At 38.7% G+C, this 25,880-nt stretch overlaps 1 protein-coding gene across 1 annotated transcript; it reads right to left on the bottom strand.

Moving 5' to 3' along the window:
* Positions 1–586: 586 nt before the first annotated feature.
* STEAP2 (STEAP2 metalloreductase) lies at positions 587–25,544 on the bottom strand. The gene is made up of 5 exons (XM_040259783.1): positions 25,264–25,544; positions 9,147–9,671; positions 6,208–6,735; positions 3,152–3,316; positions 587–1,157 (listed from the first exon to the last, which is right to left on the bottom strand). Exons 2-5 carry the CDS (start codon positions 9,636–9,638, stop codon positions 870–872), a joined length of 1,473 nt encoding a protein of 490 aa, XP_040115717.1. The 5' UTR covers positions 9,639–9,671; positions 25,264–25,544; the 3' UTR covers positions 587–869.
* Positions 25,545–25,880: the final 336 nt, after the last annotated feature.

Genomic DNA, 25,880 nt, shown 5'->3' with positions numbered 1-25,880 from the left:
GACTGGCTAAGGTGCAACAGCAAAAACAAGCTGAAAACAACTACTTGTAGGTAAACGTAACGCTTTCCCTCTAACTAGAAATAATTATAAGATTCCCAGGATTGGTATTATATTAGAAAAGTCAGTTTTGGAGGCCATATATTAAGCTGTCTTCTCCCTGGTCAGTATATTAATATGCAAATAAAACTGCTCTGCAACAAGATAAAGAATAAAACTTTTCATGAGGTATACATTATCAGTATGTATTTCACGTCTACAATGCGTTTTAAATATAATTTCAAGTTCAATTTGTCTCTTTGTGTTTGTTCACAAATCACATTGGTTCAAACCCTATCTTATGAAAGACATATAGGGATGTTAACATATACCTTTACCTAGATGCTAACCTAATGTGTCCTTTCTTAAAAATAATGTATGTTATGCATTTTTATTTCTTAAGCTGAATAATAATTAGAATCTTATTTAAGCTCCAGGAAAAAATATCCATCACATTATATTAAAACTTGAAGTTCTGCTGGTTTGCACAGTTTTTTTTTTTTAACATTATGTTGTATCTATACTATTAACTACAAATATTTCTGCCTGATTATGGAATAAAGTTTATTAAAGTAACAATAGCATTACAATTATATAAAACAAAACATACCTATGTTTCAACATAAATTGACTACAAAAATTCATATTAGCAAAATGTGACATTAGGGAAAACAAATTGGAAGAAAATTCTACCATTAATTCAGTTGAGATCCCATTGAACAGGTTTAAGCCCACAGCAGTTTGACAGTGCACTTGCAAGTGAAGATAAAAGAAGTCATAAAAATAATGGCATGAGGAGAACTTCATATAGCAGCAGGGAGCACCATTTATCATCACATTACTGTAACCCTCTCTGGTGAGATATGAGGAACTGCTCCTCCAATACCTTCTTCTAGAAATTGGCTCTTTTCCCAGCCCTTTTTAATTCTCTTTAGCTTTTGGCTTATACATGGAAGGAGTAAAACAATCTTACCCAGAATTACAATTGAGGGCAAAACAAGAGCAAGAACAAAGTTTGGTGGTGTATAAAACCTGTAGTACTCTTCTTCAAAAGCTCGTTTCCATCCATAAATCAAAACATGGAAAGTACTTATGAGCAGAGCGACATATCCAAGGGTAGACTTGGGACAGGGGAAGAAGAAAGAGAAACAGAATAAGAAGCAAAATTATTCAAGCTCATAAATCAATCCATCCAGATATACTGTGTTTATATTTTGAGAAAACAACTTTATCTTAAATTATTGTTACTCTTTGTTATCTACTGAATTAAACAATTTTAACATTTTCATATATTTCGTACACATTTATATGCACACTTTGTTTTACACAAATAAGACCAAATTACATATATTCTAATATTCTGATTATTTATCACATCTAGAACTTTTCCTCATGTCATTAAACATGAAAACATGAGTTTAATTTAAAATGTATTCTACTGAATGGATGTGCTATAATTTACCTAACCATTCCTTTTTGTTGATCATTTACTGTTTTCTTACCTTCTTCAACTATTATATAATGTCACTTTAAGCCCTTTTTTATATTTTGGTTTAGTTCCTTAGAACTGATTTCTAATAGTGGGATTACTGGTCAAAACATCTGGCTTTTCCTTAAAGATACTGATAAAAACTGGAAAACTTCTTTTAAAGGTTCTCCACATTTCTACCAGTTGTGTATATTTTTTAAAATGTATGTGAGTGTATATATATACTATATATAATATAGTAAATATATTATATATGTAATATATGTATGCATATATATACATGCATATAATTAAATGCTAAAGAACATTCTCATAGGTATACATACATATAGTTGAAGATAAATATGAAAAATCTTGTAGTATTAATGTGTAACATAAAAAGAATTTCAAATGGTTTTACTGACCATATTGAATGAGATTATAAGAGTATTTTGTTAAAAAGTTTACAGTTTAAAAATTGAGAAGTTCAGCATTTTGGATTCCCTTTATTATGCTTAACTGCTTATTTGAGAAATGGTCTATGTTACACAAAATGTAGCACTCTATCAGCATAATAATGTAATGTCTATAACTTCACTGGAGAAGGATTAACTCTCTAGCAGAAAATTGTTCTGCTTGCAATTACTCATCTAAATTTATCATGATACTTTGCACCTGTCTAGCACCTTTTATCAGAGTGCCTTCTATTTCTTTTCAGGTGGGATTAAACTAGCAGTTGGGAAAATATTCACATTTTATTTCCCTCAAAAAGGAAAAATTAATTTAGATGAGGGATAGGTCCTTATTCTGAATGAGGTTTTTAGACCACTTAAAAATAAAACAAAACACAAGCAAATAGGCAAAAAACAAAACCCCAAAACAACCAAAAGTTAGTGTACCACCAGATGCCACTCATCTGCATATTGTGCTATAAACCATTTGGAAACAACCAATACTGGTTTTATGATAATTTAGGTAGGGTCTAAATTTGAATTATGTATTTTAAAAATATGCAAATTCATTAAATAGCTATTACTAGAGAAAGTGAATGTTTAACTTATCATACAACAAATGTTATTTTGAAATCCCTCATACACATATGTATACAACTGATGTACCAAATACATATACTAACAAGATTCATAAGGCTGGTTGCTTCTCATAATCCATTAACCTAGTTTTGTTACTGCTTGTGTTTGTGTGTATATACACATTTCCTTTAAAATATTCAGACTGAGCTTCTCTCCACTTGAATTACAACTAATGAAACTTTTCTAGACAGATTAAGATGACTCAGAATGTAAAATAAGTCTCCATTGAGTTGGCCAATAATACATTGCCTTTAGTATTAAATTTGATCTGAGCTGACTCGCCTCCCACTTTCTATTCCTTTTTAAAATAACGTGTATCTATAACATAGTAGGCAGTGCTATCAAAACCTTCCAGTAAAGTCCTGTACTGGTCTTTTACTAACTAAACCAGAATGGTCCTAACCTGGCCTCTAGCAGCATATATTCCACGAGCTACTTGCATAAACAGCAGTCCCAGAGGCATTCTTTCATAAGGAACATATTTAAAATTTAATTGTACTTAATTGTAGTTAAAATTCTGTACCACCCATCCCCTCACCAAACAAACACCATGTACCTGAATGAAACTGAATTCCCTCCAGTTTAAAGTGTTGCTCACTGAAGGGATAGAGGTGACTGCCAGGAGGGAAAGTAAGCCAAGGCTCATTATGCCAAAGGAAATATACATTTCAATTCTCCAGACTTCTTCCTCGTTCCAAGAGTTTTCAATATTTGCATGAACCTAACAAGAAAGCAAATGTGAATTTCCTTTGTTTGGTAGAACATTAACTGATTCAGCACAGAGTTCACTCTTGGCCTAAGAATATGTCATATACAGACATATTTAGGTTGCACTAATTCAATTTAATGAACTGTTATGGAGAACCTATTACTGGATGGTATTTGTTCCAGGTGTGTGGGAAAGAGAAGAGAGAGTTAAACAGAAAGAGGACTAAGGTCCTCTCCTTCCTTACCCATATGTGATAAGGGTAGTTGACACATTTGTAATACATCGTGCTGACATGGACTCTGGAGTCCCAACACTGAAATACTGTTGGTTGGTTCCAGAGGGAGACTAAAGAAGTAGTGGCAGGTAGTTTTCCAGTACTTTTAAAAGTTGATTTCAACTTGGTTGAATATTCTGGCCTTAGTTCAACTTAGAATCCAAGCAGGGGATTTCTAAACTTTGTTCCTTCCTTTCTCACAGAATATTTATATGTTGATTTACTTCTTTCTTCTTACCTTCTTTTCCCCAGGAAGTTGAAATTGCCCTGAGGATAAAGCCTTACGGAGCACAAATATTTATCTACTTGAATGACCTCATTAGTATACTTTTCAACTGTCTAGTTGCCTCATTCAGTACTTTCCCAAATGTCTTCCCCTTACATTGATAATGCACATATAATCAACCCAGACTTTAACTCTGAATATGTCAGATTCTGCATAGGAACTACTTTTAGAATTGTCTGTTTACATGCAAACAATATAATTAGAGTATAAATCAAGATTTGGATTCCTTGGGTTGAAGCTTTGATCTATTCAAGGAAAACAGGTTCTAACTTAATACCAGCTTTACTTTTTGTCCACTTCCAGGTAACCAAACTGAAGTTTAGTACAGGTAACCATACCTGAACCATACCAGGTAACCATACCTGAAGTTTAAAGAAAAGAGAGAAAAGCTATTTCTTAGCCACTAGTCACTGAAGCAATCAATACCCACATTCTGAAAGAAGCCACAGAGCTCCTCTGTGGAAAAAAAGGTTCTTATTATCTCATTTGGCATCTATACAACAATACAGAATAACAGCATACCCCAGTAAACCTGGAGCCTACAACCTGTATCTCTCTATTAATACCTGCCCTCCCAGTTCACCCTTTCATTCCATGAGTATGTTTTTTGAGTGTCTACAATGTGTCAGACACAGTTCCAGGCATTAGGCATATATCAAAATGGGCAAAGACGACTCCTCTTGTGAACTTACATTCTGATGAGAGAAGGCAGAGAACAGTAAATAAAGAACACAGAGTGTGTTAGAAGGTGGAAAATACTATTGAACAAAGAGAAGGTACAGCAGGGGAAGTAGGAGAGGCTGGGAGTACCAGGGTTGAGTCAGAAGCAGGTGGCAGAATGTAAAACAGTGTCCAGTGAGGGCCTCGCTGAGGAGATAAGGACTTGATGGAAAAAATTTTCACATTCTGAGGTATGGGAAAGTCATTCTGGCTCATATATGATTTGGTTTGAACTTTATAACTAAGAACAGCCTGTCTTATGTACAAATATACATTGTACATCAGCTTTACCATTAAAAAAAAGAATGCTGCCCACCATCAAGTTTTATAAAGGGTTTAATCGGCCCTTTGGGCCCCAGTTCACAATGGGCCATGAGGAGAATTCAGGAGGAAAACAGAAGGATGAGGCTTTCTGGGCTATGAAATATTGGCCCCTAGATAGTTAAGATGCATACCTCTGGGAGAATTTCAATGACCCCAGATTCCTGCATCTTCCAATATATAGAAAAACACTGAAATTATTAACTTGAAATATCTGTTCTTTGTGATCAGCAGTAATCCTTTACCAAGGATGTATGTTTGACCACACTTATTTCCTAGCAAAAAATTCATATACATTCTGGCTCCTTCCCTGCCTCTTCAGAGCAGTCCCCTCAGAGTTACTGAGAGGTTGTTTCCCAGGTTATAGTCTTCAGCTTGGTGTGGATAAAACTCTCTTCAAATTTGATTATTGATTGTTTATTATTTTTGTCAACAAATTGAAGACTTGAAGGAGGTGAGGAAGCTGGTAGAGTAGATATCAAAGCCTTACCATTCATTTAAGTGAAGTGGTTTTTAGAGAAAATGGCTTAAAGAACATCAATCTAGTAATTTTTTTTCAAATTATTTTAGGTTTTATTGTTGAAACAAATGTAATTACTGGATGCTACATACTTGGACCATAATGCCTTGTTTCCTTATAAAATGCAAAAGCTCTTATATATGTGTTTGGTATATTGTGCTCAACTTTCACTGAAAAATGCTACATCAAAGAGCTTCAGTGAAACCCCTGATATTTACTGAATGGAAATTGTTGAGGAAAATCATAGTCTATGCCATCATCAAGCCAATTCTACGAGGCTCTCTCTGAGATTTTCTTTATGAGTTAAGTGCTAGAAAAGCTTCACGTGAGGAACCAGTACCTTTCTTGCTTTTTGATAACAAAACCCAGCAATCCTGACTTGCTATTCTTTTTTATATTTTCACTAGGCTTAATTTTATTGTATGTGTTTACTAAAAGCTGCCTTATTATTTCATGGAACATGGCCAATTATAAAAGAATTAACTGATGCTGAAAGTAATCACTGCAGTTGCAACAAAAAAGGAAAATAAAACTCAACTCTTCCCTTCACTTCTCTGCTTTTATTCTGCAGAGAAAGGGATGATAGAAGCTTTAACTATGAATTATTCTGAATTAGCCATATAATTCTATGCAAAAACCTTGTTTAAAGAATAATTCTTTCCCTTCCTTAAATATACCAACATTTCTATTACAAAGTATGTAAAGTTTTACACTATATTAAATCTTAGTTTTTATAAATTATACTAATCAAGCATCAGATAAATATCAAACATGCTCCATACCTGCTGATAAGCCATGTTGAGAAACAAGTATCTCTCCGATCTTCTCATTGGTAAGCAGAGGCTGTAGGCAACATGGACCGAAGCGAAGAAAAAGCTTAATAATCCAAGCTGTTTTCTACACTGTAACCAGGTCTCCAACCACGGTGGAAATCTCCTATACTTGGTGCCATAGTAAAGCTGATAAGCAGCTGCCAGAAGACCTGCCAGGTAGACCAGGGACAGCAAAGTAATGGCAACTATGGGCAAGGTCTTATTCACAATCTCAATTGGAATCTTGTAAAAGTCACTCTGCTGGTTTCTAGCATAGGGATGAATCACATCTCTGACAAAAGAATAAAGAAAGAAAAATGTGGCCAGGCTTATGGCTACCACCACTGGCCCTCTCCAGAGAGTAAACAGTCGCAGGGGTAAATTTTCAATCTCCCTGGCTGATGATAATGATCCCAAGTCAACAGGAATGAAATTCAATTGACGGGCAAGTTCAATAACCTGTTGTCGAGCTTGAATATTATTGCTGCATATATAAACCTGTGGGAAAAAACCAGAAGACTCATCATTACCATTGTTGCTTATAAAAATGGTAACAATCACATGCTCCATTTAATCCATGGAGCATCACATATGATGACTTTGAGTGATACAAAAAACTAAGGTGATAAAGCATTTGTTAATTTATTAATCTTTTATTTATAGGTTAAGATAGTATTGTAAAAAAACAACAAAGTCCTTGCTAGCTTCGACGACATGAAATGAAAATGCAGAAAAATCTAGAATGAACCTGGGACCAAGACCTCAGGGGAAGGGAGGCAGGAGGAAAAATTTCTAAACCACATGCTTCTGAACAGATAAAGTAAGTAAGGTCTTCTCTTCAGTAGCCTAGGTGGAATTCAAGCTGCTGGCCATGCCCCTCCCCCATCCAGCTCCCATACTCCTGCAGATGGGCTGGAGCTGGTTCTTCAGGCTTTGGTGGACAGCTTAGTTCTAGGACTGCAGTGATTCTGCCAGAGTGATTGCAAGCAATACACTTTATGGCTATTCAGTAAGGGAAAAGATGAGTATGGTGAACGAGCATGAGATGGTTGAATTTGCAATGAAAACTTCTAAATTATGTCATGATGCTATACTATTTATAAAATTTACCTTCTGGCTTAGAAACCAATTCACCAACACCATGGATAATCTCAGGTATATTACTTTATTGGTCAGAATTATGAAATTCTTTCATCTTTAAATGAGGATAATATATTTGGTGGGGGGAAATGGCATTATTAGGCTTAGTTAATTTAAATAGTAAAAGTAACTGCCATTTGATGTGATTGAGATCAGTAGGGGTGGGGGTGGACTTTCAAGCTACCAAATACTCATATATTGTAATACAGTTGAGAAGTCAACAAATATTTGTTGAACACCAAGTTCATGCTGGAGTAGTGTTAGAACCTGGATTAGTATTAGAAAAAAGTTTGCTATAAAATCTCTGAGTGATGGTCAGGGAAAACAAATTCCTAAATATATCCCTGAAGATGTTTATATACATGCTCAGACCACACTGAAATTCTTGCCTGCTAAACCTAGTTATATAATGGAAATAATGTAGACTTCTTAGGATTATTAATTTTATCTAACATTAGCCATATAAATGAAAAAGTCTATACTGTTAGAACTTCTAAAATGGAACAGTGAAGGTAGAGAAATATATATGAAAGAAATGAGGAAAGGCATTCTCAGTTTATTACAGGTGTGACAATGGTCAATTAAACTTTTTTATTTAATTCATTAGGGAAAAAATTATAAAACTTTATAATTTACCTAAAAGAATAAATCAAACATATGTAAAGGCACAAGATACAGATGAAACTCTTTCTGTATTTCACATTGAACAATCTCTTGTTCCATAATTTATTTTGTTGAATATTAAAATTATCACTAATATGGGCAAAGGATTAAATTCAGGTTTATCTCTCATTTACTTGATTTGATCTATAGTAAACCTTGGTGGATATGCAAAAGAAAAAAAGGCTTCAGAGCAGTCTCTAGGAAAGTATATGTTCTTTGACTAGGTCTTCCAAATTAAACACCTGAAAATGAGTAGTTAATCGTGACTCTCACATGCAGCGTGCTGTGCTGTGCTGTGCTTCAGTTACTCAGTCATGTCTGACTCTTTGTGGCCCCATGGACTGTAGCCCGCCAGGCTCCTCTGTCCACGGGGATTCTCCACACAAGAATACTGGAGTGGGTTGCCATGCCATCCTCCAGGGGATCTTTCCCACCCAGGGATCGAAACCATGTCTTTGGTGTCTCCTGCGCATTTCAGGCAGATTCTTTACTGCTGAGCCACCAGGGAAGCATGATATGCAGCATACAGTGCTGTAAATACTTGAATTTATTTTCTAAGACATCTAATCCACTGTCTTTATGGGCAAAAATAATAAAAGTATTTTATCGTCTTGCTCCAATATAATGCATAACTACACTTTTGAAAGATTTTTAAGGTGTACTACTCTATGTGTTTACTTATAAAAGCAGAGATGGAACACTGTTTACCAAATAGGCAAACACTGTTTACGTCTTTTTGTTTGCAAAGGAGGAGGAAGGAAGAAAGGGTGGGAGGAAGAAAGGCAAAGAAAAAAGACATGTTTGAGATTGTTTTAATTTTTGAGGAAGTAAGGAGATGGCCCATTATTCATCTACGAATCTTGTCTTTTTCTTCAATTAGCTGATTATGATAAGAAAGTTCAAGTTATTTTCTCAGATTTTTACATCATTTTGAGGATAGAAATATGTCCTTACAAGGTCAGGACACGAATCTTCAGGAGCTCATACATAGTTTTCAAAATGATAATCATGGGAGAGCATTAGAATTCATTTTTTAGGTATATATTTGTCTACCTATTTAAGTATAAAATACCAGCTAAATAAAAATCAAATGTAAAAATACATACCTGCCGGCTGGCATCCTTAGGTCCTAACTGAAGTGCCCAAGCTGAGATAACATTAAATCCTTTCACAATCAAGGAGTCTGGGAATAGTGAAGCCAAATATTCTGCATTGGATTCTGGGTATTGGTTTACCCTCATATTATTGCTCACATCAATCAGGATTTTACCCACAAGCAGATGTCTCAGGTCCCACAGGGAGGTATAATGTTCTCTATGTATAGCAACAAATATTATATTTGTTTTTATTAGAGCATCTTCGTGATGAGTGACATCTACTACATGAGGAAAAAATTCAGAAGCAAATTTAGGATTTCTGCTTCCTATTACCACATGATAGCCACATCTAATAAGTCGAATGGTCAGGGATTTGGCAAAATCCCCACTTCCGATTACACCCACAGTGACCTTCCTTGCATCTTTGATACCATTTATCCCATTAGGCAAAAAATTTTCACTAAGACTCTTGGGGCTTCCCATCATGGAGATCGATTCCATGATATGGACTCTTCCAAGATCACCAGGGATATCCTAGGGGAGAGAAAATAAAGCACTCATCAATTACTTATTACCAAACATGAACACACTTTTAGATGTTATAACAACATCCCTGTTTCTAGAGGTAAAACAATCTGGCAAGCTATATAACATCAAACACCACAAGACACAATTTGTAAGCCAGAAATGGATCTCGAAATAGAAAAATGAACTGTCACAAAGTTGATGTGCTAAATTGGAGCTTCTCCAATTTTAATGTGCATTTGAATCATCTGAGAATCTTGTTAAAAGGCAGATTCTGATTCAGTAAGTCTGGAGTGAGGCCCAAGATTCTGCATTTCTAACACGGTGATGCCAATGTTGCTGGTCTGTGGGGCCCCTCTTTGAACAGCAACGCTCTAGAGCACAAAAGGAAAGACAGTGAAGTTTTCAGCAAGGGAGAACTTGAAAAAAAATACAGCTGCAACCAGTGTGAAAATTCAGTTTCTCAGCAGACCGGAGGCAGCAAAGTCAGAAATACCACTAGAGGTAAAGAAGGACTGTGACAAGAGAAGACAGACAAACAATAGTAAAACCCAAAGAACCATTTATAACCCCAAACTGTCTAGAGTCATTTGGGACTACCTCAGTAGCTAGTAAGTAACTAGTAAGAACTTTATTATTAAATAAGACTAAGCTAAATCAGCTACTAAAAAAAATGAAATCTGGGGCTTACTGTTTTCAGAAAAGTAGCCATCAAAATATAATAAAGAATTAATTAAACACTATAGACTATCATCCACCTTATGTCTCATTAACTTATCATCGAGAAAGTTTTCCTGTATAAAGGGGGTTAGTAATGTGTTTATGGTCTTAAATTACACAATACTTATGAAATCTTTTTCTTCCCTTTTTTTGCATTGGTTGCCTTGAATATAATGAAGTTACTTTTTTCTGGAAAAAAATCTGTCAAATTCTTTTCTTAGTGACTAACACCTGCAAAGTTTATATTTGTAGTAACTTGCTCAAGAATACTATTAAAAAAAATAAATAAATGAAAAAAAATCAAGAATACTGTTGAGATGGCCATGAATCAGTGTCACTGTTAGGTCTGAATGAAAAACACTCTTCCATTTTATCTGCAATGTTCAATTTCTTTTATAGTAACAGCAGATGTGGATCTCTTCAGAGAACTTAATGGATTTTACAGGAACAGGTGGAATGTTTTTAAAAAACATGTTTTTCTGGTTTTTAGTAACTGGAATTTGAAATTACTGGAGCCAGGAAAATTCAACTTTTTATCTTAGAAATGGAACATGTTCAATGACTCCAAATATATCAGTGAATTAATCTTTAGAAAGATAATAATATTACCTGATACTCATATAGCATACACTGTGTGCCAGCTCTGTGCTTTACAGATTAACTGACTGCATCCTCACAACTACCCTATGAGATAGGTACTAGTATTGTCATGCCAATTTTGCAGACGAAAAAACTGATACATGCAGAAAATAACTCATACAAGGTCACAAAAGAGGAACTAGAGAAACCAGGATTAGAACCCAGGCAATCTAGCAAGGTATGTATCATTTGGGTGCCTGTAAGGAATTAAAGAAAGATATGGGGGTAGTGGCAAGGTGGAAGAGAGATGGTGGTGTTCATATTAGTATATTCTCCTTCTTCAGCCATGTCATTGCTCCTTAGCATTACCTAGTCATCTCAGTGTCTAACTTGGGTCCTGGGAAAGGGGAAAACTCACTGTTTTTTAGTCTATTACATGTTTCATTTCACACTTTTCAAGTTATAAGGGGTAATAATTATTTGCTTTCCCTTGGGGTGATTCCACACACCCTGAAAAGTGGGGGTGAAGGGGGTGTCAGAGGCACTAAGGTGGTACAAAACTGTCATCATTCTCCAAGAGATATTCCTGGTATTTAGAGAATCAGGAGCAGTTAAAGAAACCAGAAGTAATTAAATCAATGCTCATTTCATTAAACAATTCAAGGTGAACTGACTGACTTACCCCTAGTCATATATATTATCTAAGGATAAAGAGAGTTACTAGATTCTCACACAGGAAACCAAGTTTCCTATATCCCAGTCTCAAGTTCTTCTGAGTAGAGATTGTAGCATCCCCCAAAATGTAAGAATTGCAAAATCTTTAAATCCAAGAATCATGATGATCAAGACCTTTTCAAATGAAAGCAAAAATAAAAATAGTATCGCTGATCTGCTTATTTTACAAAGTAAGTTCAAACCCCTTCTGTAAATCAGAATGTGAACAAGTAAAAATACATTAGGGCCTAATAATGTCATCTCTGGGTACCTCATAATACCATGTATCTTATACATATTAATAGATGACTCTGTCCTAACATGTCCGGGCCTTATTCATATTGTATTTCTAATGGCAAGTTTTAACTGAACCCTTTAATAGTATGACTGTGCCTATAAATAGAAGTTGGTCTAATAAGTGAGCTCTTCTCATCAAGGTTTTAAGTAATGTAAAAGCATTCATGAGGAAAAAAAAACAACTTTTAATGGATTTGAGAGATGGATTATTTGTATACTGCTGAAAGCATATGATAATGGCACATACTATTTCGTAGTTTGCAATATTTTCACATATATTACCTTATTTAATTCTCAGGTGGCTGTGAAGTACATACTATGCCCATCTTAAAGATGAGGAAACAGAGGCTTAGAGAACTTTGGCAATTTATCAAAGACAGTGCACTTTGTAGTTAACACAACTCAGCTTCACATATAAGTCTTTTGACCTTTGCTAATTCTAACACTGCAGTGCAAACATTGTATGGGATATCTTAAAGCTATCAAGATCACCAAAATCACCCATTAGTTTTATTCTCCAAAAGAAATACTAACTCTAAATAAAGTATGAATCATAGCTCAGATAGTTTTAGGTAAACCCAAAGCTATAAAATGGGCAAACTCTGGGAGATAGTGAGGGACAGGGAGACCTGGTGTGCTGTAGTCCATGGGGTTGCAAAGAGTTGGACATGACTTAGAACTAACTGAACAGCAATGGCAAAGCTATATAGTTTGGATTTATAGCTATTAATCAATCATCAGTAAATCCAAATTTTAGATCAAAACCAACCAAAGACATAACTTTATTAATACTATGAAAAAAAAACCATGATTGATTGCTGGGTAATTCTTGAAGAACCCCCAGGTAGCAACCCATTTTCTGTGGGGGCACTGCAAATACCGTGAAGGTATATCCTGCTTCTAGAAGGAAGGAAAAAAGAGCCAAGAAATATGTGTGGGTCCTGTGGAACTCACCTGTACACAGACCTAAAAAGCACCTCCTCTCCACAAACTATGGGTGCTGAGACACTGGAGTAAAAATCTCATGAATCTCCTTTCAATTCTGTAAGCCATCATTTTGGATCACTTAGTTAACAGCTGAGCTGAAGTTTACAATTGTGATGTCCATAAAAAAAGGGGGTTATAAGGGACTTTCCTTGGTCCAGTGGCTCAGACTCAGCTTCCAATGCAGGGGCCCTGCATTCGATCCCTGGTCAGAGAACTAGATCCTACATGCCACAACTAAGATCCTGTGCAGTGAAATAAACAAATATTTTTTTAATGGGGTTATAAGAAGTGAATAACGTCAACAGCTGAAAAAGGTTTACCTATTTACAAAGTAAGAGTCATAAATACCTTACATTGTACATTTCCACTGATAAGGAGTGATGCAACTATAATCTAAAGGGAGATCTGTTTTTCTGTGGTCCAGCATGAATTTATTCAGGCCACTGTGTACTTTGCACAGAAGATATAAAGAGAAGCACAGCACTTACACTTAAGTTTACATTCCATTTAAGAAAAGACAAGATATAATTGAATTAAAAAGCAAGAGAAAGAAGAACAAATTCATATCAGCATATAATTAAGAATTAGATAGTATGATCAGAGCATAGTTATTCTAGAAAATCAGGGAGAGAAAAGTATCATATGGTGTCTCCTTACCTCAAATCATTCTATATATATGAATTGTACTTGCAAAATAATCTCAAATTTACACAGAATGTTTCAAGGGAGGTACACTACAGGTTCATTCTAGCTTAAAACCTCAAGGACCCAAAATTAAATTTGGCTTTCTGTGACCTTACTTTCAAAGTACTGGGGCACTGGCTCCCAAATATGAAGCTATCACTGGTCAACAGCAATTAAAAAGTATATGGATACAGTAGGGAGTTTTTCATAAAATTATTCAATTTGCCAAATTGTCCTTTCCTCTGAGAGTATATCTGAACTAACTTTAGGGGTCAAAATGTTTGTTTTTTACAAAAGGACAGTGATAAAAGTTGTTTGAGTTGGCAGTCCTATATAGATCCTCTCCCCTCCTTTTTATTTTACTGGAAACTCATATAAAAGTGCTCCTTAAGCCTTTTGGAGAGAAAACCTTTCTTGGGAGAGGGGGTAAGCACCATGGACAAGTTCCCGGCTGCTGGAGATGTCTGCTTAATCCTCAGATGATATATCAAATATCCCTATCTAATTTTATGTAACTAGAGATTTTACTATCATGATCTTTGGGTTGCAAAAAGATAACCTCTGAAGTCTCTCAGTATTTAAATAAACATAAAACCCAACTGTTTATGGGCTTCCCTTGTGGTTCAGCTGGTAAAGAATCCACCTACAATGTGGGAGACCTGGCTTTGATCCCTGGGTTGGGAAGATCACCTGGAGAAGGGAAAGGTTACCCACTCCAGTCTTCTGGCCTGGAGAATTCCATGGACTGTATAGTCCATGGGGTCGAAAAGAGTCAGACACGACTGAGCGATTTTCACTTTCACTTTCACCTGTTTATAACAATAAAGAATTTCTTTGAGGGAAGATGTGGGGTCTTTCTTTTTTTAGGCTTTCATTTTTTGGAAGAAATTTGTAAGTCCTTTAGACAAGCCCAGAAGCAAAGCTGCAATTCTGCTTGAAAAATCAGAATGTGATTTCTTAACACAGCAGTTGTCCAAGTATGGTCCCTGAACCAGCAGTATCAGCAGTACTGGGAACTGGTCAGAAATGTGAATTTTTAGGCACTATCCCAGACCTCCTAAATCAGAAACCCTGGGGGTGGAGCCCAGCAATCTGTTATAAAAAGTCCTCAGGGGGTTCTGATGCACATTAAAGTTTGAGAATAACTGCCCTAATGTAATGCAGTCCAACCACTGTTCACCATTTGAATATTTAAATCCACTTAAGTCAGATTATTAAATTCTTTCAGCTGAAACTCTTGGATAATTTATATGCATCCTCATTTAAAAATCATTCTCTCAAAATTATGAAACAGTAATTTTATTAAAACTATGCAGATTTATTCTTTGAAATTCTGTTTATAAACTATGGTAATTACAAATGATTCATTAATATTTCATACTTGGATCTGAGTGTCTTTTTGTGTTCATATTTTCTAGAACCAACTGAAGAATTTTCAGAAAAGAAATATAATAGCATTACAGCAAAATAATGCTAACTCCAAGCCTTCTAGACTTTTCAAATAACCTGAATTTTAATGAGATATGCAAAATTACAAGTAACTCCCAAAATATTTCCTAGGCTCAGTATGTATTTAATATATACCTTTATATGGGTATGATTTTATGATATTTCTAGGTCCTAAATCACCAAAACAAAACTTTATATGCTTATGTTGAAATTCCTAGGGAAAGAAAGCAATCTAATTCATGGTAGGAAGATTTTAAGCAAAAAAGCTTTCTGGTTAAATTTAGGTTAGTCTAGAAATTCAATTTTTAAAGTATATTGCCTGACAACTTCAGTTGATAAAAATATTTTAGGATCTTCTTCAATAAATTAAAGTAACAACATCCTTCTAAGACCTCTCCACTCACCCACTTTTCCTCTATGTTTAGGCCACAGAAGATGCTATACACATCCTTCCATCCACCTTATAAGAAAGCCTGTTACATCAAGCACAGTCAGGGGTCTTGTGCATACCTGGACTCTCATAGCAATGCAAACTGAATGACAAGGGGGTATGTCATACTCCCAAATGAAGCTGGGAATAGCAGGTTATATCATGGCTGATATAATCTCCCCATTTTATAACATGTTGCAGATTATACTTTGAGATAAGGACACCTATGTTTGGTGGTGGTGGTTTAGTCACTGAGTCGTTTCCAACTCTTGTGACCCCATGGGCTGTAGCCCGCCAAGCTCCTCTGTTCATGGGCTTTTCCAGGCAAGAATAGTGGAGTGGGTTGCCATTTCCTTCTCCAGGGGATCTTTCTGACTCAGATTAAACCTGGGTCTCCTGAATTACAGGCAGATTCTTTACTGACTGAGCCACCAGAGAAGCCCACACCTGTCTTTCAGTTCAGTTCAGTTCAGTTCAGTCGCTCAGTCATGTCCGACTCTTTGCGACCCCATGAATTGCAGCACGCCAGGCCTCCCTGTCCATCACCAACTCCCAGAGTTCACACCTATCTTTACTGGCTAGCAAATGCAAGTTTTCCTGTGTTGTAGCAACTTACAAATAAATAATCTTCTATGAAAGATCTAGCACTCTAGCCTCTACACAAACATGTTTCCCCTTTCAATGCCATACCATAAACAGATTAGAAAAGGCACCAGTGCCCACTGGGTGCTGTGAACTGTAGGGATCTCTGATGATTGACATCAATTTATTTATTTTTGAATCAATTTAGAAATCTGTCCACAGCCAAAGGTCATAAGGATACCATCCATCCCCAACCATTCCCCCATCCAGTGTCTTATTGAGCCTGACCCCCCAGGCATTCAGCTAGGTATTAACACTTCAGTGACACCAAACAAGTACTAGCTTCTTGGTCTTCTAAACCATATGATGAAATTATAAATATTGAAGCATATATAGCAACTAAAAAAAAGCCTTATGGAGGTGTAATTTACCCATGAAATCTACCCATTTAAAATGTATAAATTAATAATTTTCAGTATATTTAGTTATGTAACCATCACAACAATCCAGTTTTAGAACATTCCCACCAGCGATAACTGTTATTACTCAAATTTTAATAAAAACTTGCTGAGAGCATAGGCCTCTTTTGTTTTTTAAACTAGTATATGCTTCTTTAAAAAAAAATCCTTCTTCCTGCAATCCTTCTTCCTAAACATCCCACTGGCTTTCACACAGCAGATTGTGGCCTGTCTTTTGCTGATTCTGCTCGGTACTATGGGTATAGTAGAGGTATCTATTATTTGGCTTAAGTGGAGAGGCAAAATCTCAGTCTCAGAGCTGCCTCTTTCCACAATGGAGAACAACCTTCTAAAGCTGTGGTTCTCAACTCCAGCTTCACCCTCCAGTGACCTGAGGAGCTTTACCACATAGTAATACCCAGTCACCACCACCCCTGAACCCCAGATTTTTATTTAATTAATCTAAGGTTCAGCCTGAATTTTTTAAGAGATTTTCTCATCAGGATTTTAAATGATATCCTTAGGTGCTTTAATTCGCAGCGAAGATTGACAACAACTATACTAAAAGAGGCAGGATTCAACCACATACTCATTTGGGTATTTGGAGATAACAGATATGGCTTTTTGATGCTCAGTTACATTTCTTTCCACATTGTTTTTTGTAATAATGAAAAGTAACCCTAGCAAGAGACTAATAGCGGCCCCTGGATGCTGGAAACTGGAGAATGCAGCCCTTTCCCTTGTGGGCTCTGAGCTGTCTCAGAAGGTCCACTCACTATTTTGCAATTTCCTCTCTTCATTTTTTGGAAAGGATAGTGCCATTCCTTAAAATGTGTCATCCCACCACACAGCATACTTTGTTCCTGTTATTTCATAACATTCAAATTTCAGAGTGTTCCAGTAAGAGTGTCTCTTCTGTCTGACTAGGGGCTTCTCTCCTCAATTCTTCAGGCATCATAGGTTCCACTGACCTGAGCAGAAAAGGGTTTCCAGGTGGACCGATTATCAAGCTTTAATGTGGGTAGGATCACTTGAGGATCTTGCTACAATCCACATTCTGATTCTCTAGGTCCGGAGGATGCTTGAGAGCCTGCCTTTCTCCCAAGCCCCCAGGTGATACACGTGGCCCTAGAGTTTCATGGCCCAGACTTGGACTAGAATGGCCCTAGAGTTTCTCTACCTTTTCTTTTGATTTTAACAGGTGATACAGACTAAATAAATGAGAAAACTATGGCATTTATAGAAAGTTTTGTTTATGTGGTATCAAGGAGAAAGAATATGCCTAGGCTTCTGAAATCATCTTGTTATTATGAATTTCAGTTTCATTTGTTAAAAAAGTTGTACTTGACTCTGTGCAGTCCTTTTCAATCAAAAATTCTTTAGTTTCTAAGACTCAGTTCAGTTCAGTTCAGTCGCTCAGTCATGTCTGATTCTTTACGACCCCATGAATTGCAGCACGCCAGGCCTCCCTGTCCATCACCAACTCCCAGAGTTCACTCAAACTCACGTCCATCGAATCAATGATGTCATCCAGCCATCTCATCCTCTGTCGTCCCCCAATCCCTCCCAGCATCAGAGTCTTTTCCAATGAGGCAACTCTTCGCATGAGGAGGCCAAAGTATTGGAGTTTCAGCTTTAGCATCATTCCTTCCAAAGAACACCCAGGATTGATCTCCTTTAGAATGGACTCACTGGGTCTCCTTGCAGTCCAAGGGACTCTCAAGAGTTGTCTCCAACATCACAGTTCAAAAGCATCAATTCTTTGGCGCTCAGCTATCTTCATAGTCCAACTCACATATCCATACATAACCACTAGAAAACCATAGCCTTGACTAGACAGACCTTTGTTGGCAAGTAATGTCTCTACTTTTGAATATGCTATCTAGGTTGGTCATAACTTTACTTCCAAGGAATAAGTGTCTTTTAATTTCATGGCTGCAATCACCATTGGCAGTGATTTTGGAGCCCCCAAAAATAAAGTCTGACACTGTTTCCACTGTTTCCCCATCTATTTCCCATGAAGTGATGGGACCGGATGCCATGATCTTTGTTTTCTGAATGTTGAGCTTTAAGCCAACTTTTCCACTCTCCACTTTCACTTTCATCAAGAGGCTTTTTAGTTCCTCTTCACTTTCTGCTATAAGGGTGGTGTCATCTGCATTTCTGAGGTTATTGATATTTCTCCTGGCAGTCTTGATTCCAGCTTGTGTTTCTTCCAGCCCAGCGTTTCTCATGATGTACTCTGCATAGAAGTTAAATAAGCAGGGTGACAATATACAGCCTTGATGTACTCCTTTTCCTATTTGGAACCAGTCTGTAGTTCTATGTCCAGTTCTAACTGTTGCTTCCTGACCTGCATACAGGTTTCTCAAGAGGCAGGTTAGGTGGTCTGGTATTCCCATCCCTTTCAGAATTTTCCAGTTTTTTGTGATCCACACAGTCAAAGGCTTTGGCATAGTCAATAAAGCAGAAATAGATGTTTTTCTGGAACTCTCTTGCTTTTTCCAGGATCCAGTGGATGTTGGCAATTTGGTCTCTGGTTCCTCTGCCTTTTCTAAAATCAGCTTGAACATCTGGAAGTTCACGGTTCACATATTGCTGAAGCCTGGCTTGGAGAATTTTGAGCATTACTTTACTAGTGTGTGAGATGAGTGCAATTGTGCGGTAGTTTGAGCATTCTTTGGCATTGCCTTTATTTGGGATTGGAATGAATATTGACCTTTTCCAGTCCTGTGGCCACTGCTGAGTTTTCCAAATTTGCTGGCATACTGAGTGCAGCACTTCCACAGCATCATCTTTCAGGATTTGAAATAGCTCCACTGGAATTCCATCACCTCCACGAACTACTAGCTTTGTTCATAGTGATGCTTCCTAAGGCCCACTTGACTTCCCATTCCAGGATGTCTGGCTCTAGGTGAGTGATCACACCATCGTGATTATCTTGGCTGTGAAGATCTTTTTTATACAGTTCTTCTGTGTATTCTTGCCACCTCTTCTTAATATCTTCTGCTTCTGTTAGGTCCATACCATTTCTGTCCTTTATCGAGCCCATCTTTGCCTGAAATGTTCCCTTGCTATCTCTAATTTTCTTGAAAAGATCTCTAGTCTTTCCTATTCTGTTGTTTTCCTCTATTTCTTTGCATTGATCACTGAGGTAGGCTTTCTTATCTCTCCTTGCTATTCTTTGGAACTCTGCATTCAGATGCTTATATCTTTCCTTTTCTCCTTTGCTTTTTGCTTCTCTTCTTTTCACAGCTATTTGTAAGGCCTCCTCAGAGAGCCATTTTGCTTTTTTGTATTTCTTTTCCATGGGGATGGTCTTGATCCCTGTCTCCTGTACAAAGCCATGAACCTCCGTCCATAGTTCATCAGGCACTCTATCTATTAGATCTAGTCCCTTAAATCTATTTCTCACTTCCACTGTATACTCATAAGGGATTTGATTTAGGTCATACCTGAATGGTTTAGTGGTTTTCCCCACTTTCTTCAATTTAAGTCTGAATTTGGCAATAAGGAGTTCATGATCTGAGCCACAGTCAGCTCCCGGTCTTCTTTTTGCTAACTGTATAGAGCTTCTCCATCTTTGGATGCAAAGAATATAATCAATCTGATTTCTGTGTTGACCATCTGGTGATGTCCATGTGTAGAGTGTTCTCTTGTGTTGTTGGAAGAGGGTGTTTGCTATGACCAGTGCGTTCTCTTGGCAAAACTCTTAGTTTCTAAGACTAATCAGTTCAGTTCAGTTCAGTCGCTCAGTCTTGTCCGACTCTTTGCGAGAATTGCTAGCTTATATTTAACACTATGACACTTCAAATTTGTGAGCTTTATTTAACAGTATGATTTAAGTAGTACACAGGTTCCTTGAAATTTCAAGGTCACAGTTTTCCTGTGTGGACCTTTGACTTGATGTATGCATTTAATCCCTGAAGTATGTTGTTGTTGTTTAGTTGCCAAGTCTTGTCCAACTCTTTGCGACCCCATGGACTGCACCAGGCTTCCCTGCCCCTCACCACGTCCTAGAGGTTGCCCAAGTTTCATGTCCATTGAATCGGTGATGCCATCCAACCATCTCATCCTCTGTTGTCCTCTTCTCCTTCTGCCTTCAGTCTTTCCCAGCATCAGGCTCTTTTCCAGGGAGTCAGTTGTTCATATAGCCGAAGTATTGGAGCTTCAGCATCAGTCATTACAGTGAGTATTCAGGGTTGATTTCCTTTGGGATTGACTGGTTTGATCTCCTGTTGTCCAAGGGACTCTCAAGAGTCTTCTCCAGCACCACAGTTCAAGAGCATCAATTCTTTGGTGCTCGGCCTTCTTTATGGTCCAACTCTCACATCGATACATGAGTACTGGAAAAACCATATCCTTGACTATACAGACCTTTGTTGGCAAGATGATATCTTTGCTTTTTAATACACTGTCTAGATTTGTCATAGCTTTCCTTCCAAGAAGCAACTGTCTTCTAATTTCTGGCTGCAGTCACCATCCAGTGATTTTAGAGCCCAAGAAGAAGAAATTTGTCACTGCTTCCACCTGAAGTATACTATCAAGCTAAGAGAATTCTATTACACTCAGATACATCACCTCCTAAGATTTTCAATTTTGTGAAGTTTCCTTGACATTCGTCTGGCTGAATGGCAGCTATTGTGCTATATTACTTTTATAAAACAGAACCACATTTGTTTCACAAACATCTAGAACATTAATTGTTGGATGATAATAACTCTGAAAGGACTGTTGTTCTCAGAGATCTTAATGACTTTCAAAGCCTGCTGATTTGGATGTGTTACCAAGAAAAAGTAATTCTCTGGGGCCAGGCAATGAGGTTGGTGTATTTTTTTACTTTGCAGGCTATACTGAACCTTTCTTCTTCTGTCCTGCAAACCCCAAGCTCCTTTGAAGCTCATGGCAAAGTTAAACATCCTCTCCCTATGCTCACTGCTATTATCTACTGATTTCTGGCTTATTCATTATTACTAGTGACTTTGGCCCCCAATTCTAACACAGTCTTCCTCTCTGCCCCAGCAGTTGTCATGCCGACCACTTCATCATTCAAATGGATGAACCATTCAGTCTCATGGCCTCATTTCCTTCATCTAAGGCAACGAATCTTTGCCTTCACCTCACCTCAGATATCTCCAAGCACTATCTCTTGGCCTTCCAATAATTTAGTCAAATCCTCACACTGATAATTCCAGATAGCAGGAGAAATTTGATCTGTTTACTATATTCTCACTCTACTGGTTTCTTTATCCATCCTAGATTTCACAGTGTGTATTTATCATTACTCACTTAAAAAGATGGACTCTTGTTACACACTAAATGTTTATTACCCTACCCAAACTATATGTTGAAATCCTAACTCCCAATGGGAGGGTGTTAGTATGCACAGCCTTTGGGAGGGGATTAGGTCACAAGGGTGGAACCCTTATCAACTGGATAAAATAGAGCCCAGAGAGCTCTCTTTTCCCATCCACCATGAGGTCACAGAGAGAAGTCTATGAACCAGGAAGTGGGCCCCTACCAGACTGAATCTTCCGGTGTCTTGATCTGGGACTTGCCAGCCTCCAGAACTGTGAGAAATAAATGTCTGTGGTTTAAGCTACCCAGGCAGTGGTATTCTGTTATAGTTCCTTTCCATCACATCCTCTTGGCAAATCTCTAGTTGTGGAAGAACCCAGCTATCCAGTTTCACTGTTATCTGTATTCAAGTTGGTGAAAGCTGCTACAGAAAAATCTGAAAACTCAGCTCACCTTAAATTCACCATTATCAATATCACCTATTAAAGGACATCTGTCCATTTCTGGCCTGGACACCATCCCTTTTCTCCTTCCCAGCAGCTTTTGTTATGATCTCCTCAGAGACATCTCAAACTTAACAGGTTCAAAATGAAACAGCTTTTTCTACTCAGATCTATTCACATTCATCCAAATTTTCTCCTCTCAGTAAATGATATCATTACCCACCATTTGGGCTTCCCTGGTAGCTGAGGTGGTAAAGAATCCTCCTGCAAAGCAGGATACGTGGGTTCGATCCCTGGGTCAGGAAAATCCCCTAGAGAAGGGAACGGCTACCCACTCTAGTATTCTTGCCTGGAAAATCCCATAGACAGAGGAGCCTGGCAGGTTACAGTCCATGGGGTTGCAAAGAGTCAGACAAAACTGAGCAACTAAGCACACATACCCATCATTTGGTCAAGCCAGAAATCTAGAAGTGAACTTCAAGTCCTTGCTTTCCCTCACCCTTAATATAAAACCCAACACCAACTTCTGTTTTCCAAAATATTTCTTAAAAATCTCTCTCCAATGACACCAGCTTAATCCAAGTCTCTCTCATCTTTCACCTGAACTCTGCAGACATTTTCTAGTGGGTCTCTCTATTTATTTCTTCGCTTCTTTCCAAACCATTCCCCAGGTAGCAGCTAAGATTGTCTTAAAATGCAGATCAGATGATGTCTTTCACCTCCTTAAAAATCAACGGCCTCGTGTTTCATTTTGAACTACAGTCACCTTTCTGAGCTACGGGTTTCCCAGGTGGCGGTGGTAGTGGTAAAGAATCTGCCTGCCAATTCAGGAGACATGGGTTCAATCCCTGGGTCAGGAAGATCCCCTGGAGAAGAAAATGGCAATCTATTCCACTATTCTTGCCTGGAAAATTCCATGGACAGAGGAGCCTGGCCGGCTATAGTCCATGGGGCCACAAAGAGTTGGACACAACTCAGCCCTCACTCACACACCTTTCTGACCTACATGAACCTGACCTGAAGGCTCTGAATGGACTAGCTAGCCCCAGTATAACTCTTCAATATCATCCTGTATGACTGTTCCTCCCTGTGTTCCAGTCACAGACTCCTTTTCTTGACGTAGAAAGGACCAATCACTTTCTCATCCTGTGAACAGGCCTATCATGTCTCTTCAGTAAAATGATTCACTCAAGTTTGTTTTGTTTTGAGCCCCTGTTAATTTTCCTTTCTTATGTAATTATTCTTTCAGTTCAGTTCAGTTCAGTTCAGTCGCTCAGTCGTGTCTGACTCTTTGGGACCCCATGAACTGCAGCAGCCAGGCCTCCCTGTCCATCACCAACTCCTTCATTACTATTTTCCTGACTGGAAAATCAGCTCCCTGAGGGTAGAACCATGTTTGTCTTGCCCATCACTCCCTCCACAGTTTCTGACACATAAGAATACATAAGAAAAAGACAGTACATAAGAATAAGATAAATATTCTTCCTTGTCAAATGCATCCAAAAATGTCATGGACAAAAGAGATGTAATAGGTCTCCAGATAAGATCCCTCATTTTGCTGATGAAGACAGCAAGCCCACAGGCCCAAAGGGGATGATAAATCAATGTCATAGTTAAGTCAATGTCATGGTTCCTGGCTGAACACAGAATAAATGCATCTCCCTGATGCCCTGAATATGTTCTTCACTGAAACTGCAGTATTAAAATATAATTATGCTCACTCACTATAAGTCTGTTTTCCTTGTCACTAGATAATAAAAAGTGACCTGGATATATAGCCTTTCATTTCCTTTCTGCACAATTTGCTCAATTTATCATTACTGATATTGTCTCACTCCCTCAACACCTCTCCATCCCCTACCCCCTCACACTGCCCCCCTCCCCTCAAGTCTGACTAGCTAAGACAAAGAAACTGTAGCCTTTCAAATTATGTTTCTAAATATCCTGCAAAATCTCTAGGATGGGTATTTTTCTTCTTAAGAGAAACAGAGACAGCTGCAGACTGAAAAATAAGAGACTTAGAGAAAGAAAAAAATAAATGGAGATCAACACGATGAAGAAATAATATAGGTGAAAAAAGTGTTGTGGGTGTGGCGGGGATGTGGTTTTGCAGAGAACTAAAAAGGTTCTCAAGCGGGGGTTGTTAGCAGGACTAGAATCCAATCAGAGTCAAGAGGGTGGGGGTGGGGCAGGAGTTGAAATTCTACTTCTCCCACTTTCAAGGTGATGAGTGATAATTAACCATGACCTGGAACAAGTCTTTCCAACTAAAAAATGCACTGCCTGAGGAGCAAAAACTGACACCAATCCTTCTCTAAGGCAGTAAGGAAGATAATAATTGGAAATCTCTCGACAAAAATTCTCTTTATCTCTCTGCTCTATTTTAAGAGCAAGATTTTTAGGCCATAATTTTCAACAAGTTTTGACTGTGGCTGAATACAGGGCTTAGATAATTTAGGACACTCAAAGAAGAGGCCAATTACTTTCTAACATAATGGCCTAAACACACCACGGTCACATCATTGGGTAATAAACAAAATGACTACTAGAAAGACATACACGTTCGCAAAGCAGCGCTGCCGGATCTTCAGTGAAATACGCTGCATGAACCTAAAGTGGATAGAAGAGTATCAGGCAGACTAAGGTAACCTGTCCGTCCTTTCCCTTCGTTCCCTTGGGCCACATCCTACCTGGGACAGTGTTCCCCCTGGCCTCCTTTCTCCTGGGCCCAACCAACCCCAGGACTTTCTGGGAGCTCGGGGAAGTAGGGGTCGGAATCCGTGGAACAGACTCCCTCCCTACTCCCTGCCTCAAGGTACCAGGCGATCAGGAACCCCAGAAGCTCAGAGCGGACGCCGCAGAATCCTGGGAAAGAGGCATGCAGCGCTTGGCACCGACCGCATCTTGACCCCCAACTCTGCAGCTGCCACCGCGCCTGGCGCTCTCCCCAACAGACTCACCTCCGCGCCCTCCGCGCCGGGCAGGGGCGGGCCTCGCAGCTCTCTCCAGCAGTGCTGATTCCCCGGGGGCTTTCCCGGGCTCTAGGGCCTAGGGACCGTGCCTCCGGCTGGCGGCTTGCAGGGTGGCTGCCGCTGCGGTCGCGCTCGGGCAGCTTCCCCGCCTCCCCAAGCTGGATCGCGCAGGGCTGGGGAGCACGGCGAGGAGGGAGGGAGAGGGAAGGAAGGAGGCGCGCGGAGGCCGGCCTCGCAAGACCCACCACTAGGGGCTGCGCGCTGGGAGCTGGCAGAGCGCGGAGCGGGACCGGGGACCCCTAGCGGGCTAGGTGGGAGAGCTGAGGCGGTGGGGGAGGAGTCGGAGAGCTCGGAGAGGGTGAGGGGACGATCTGGGGACAGCCCGGGAGTACGTGGACCATCAAGAAGTGCAAGCAAAGCGGCGGAGAGTGCTGGTTGTACGGTTCCAGCTTGGCGCTTCCCTCATTCTCTACACCTCCTGGGAGCCGCTGAGTATCCATCCACCCGTGGCCTGAGCCTCCCTGCAGGGCTCCGCCAGGATTCATTTTGAAGCGGTTTAGAACAGTTGAGCCCACTTTTCTCCTCCATTGCTTGTGTGCTGTACA

This window comes from Oryx dammah, unplaced genomic scaffold (assembly GCF_014754425.2).
Source record: "Oryx dammah isolate SB20612 unplaced genomic scaffold, SCBI_Odam_1.1 HiC_scaffold_18, whole genome shotgun sequence".
Classification (NCBI taxonomy): Eukaryota; Metazoa; Chordata; class Mammalia; order Artiodactyla; family Bovidae; genus Oryx; species Oryx dammah.
This window is presented reverse-complemented; position numbering and strand designations above follow the sequence as displayed.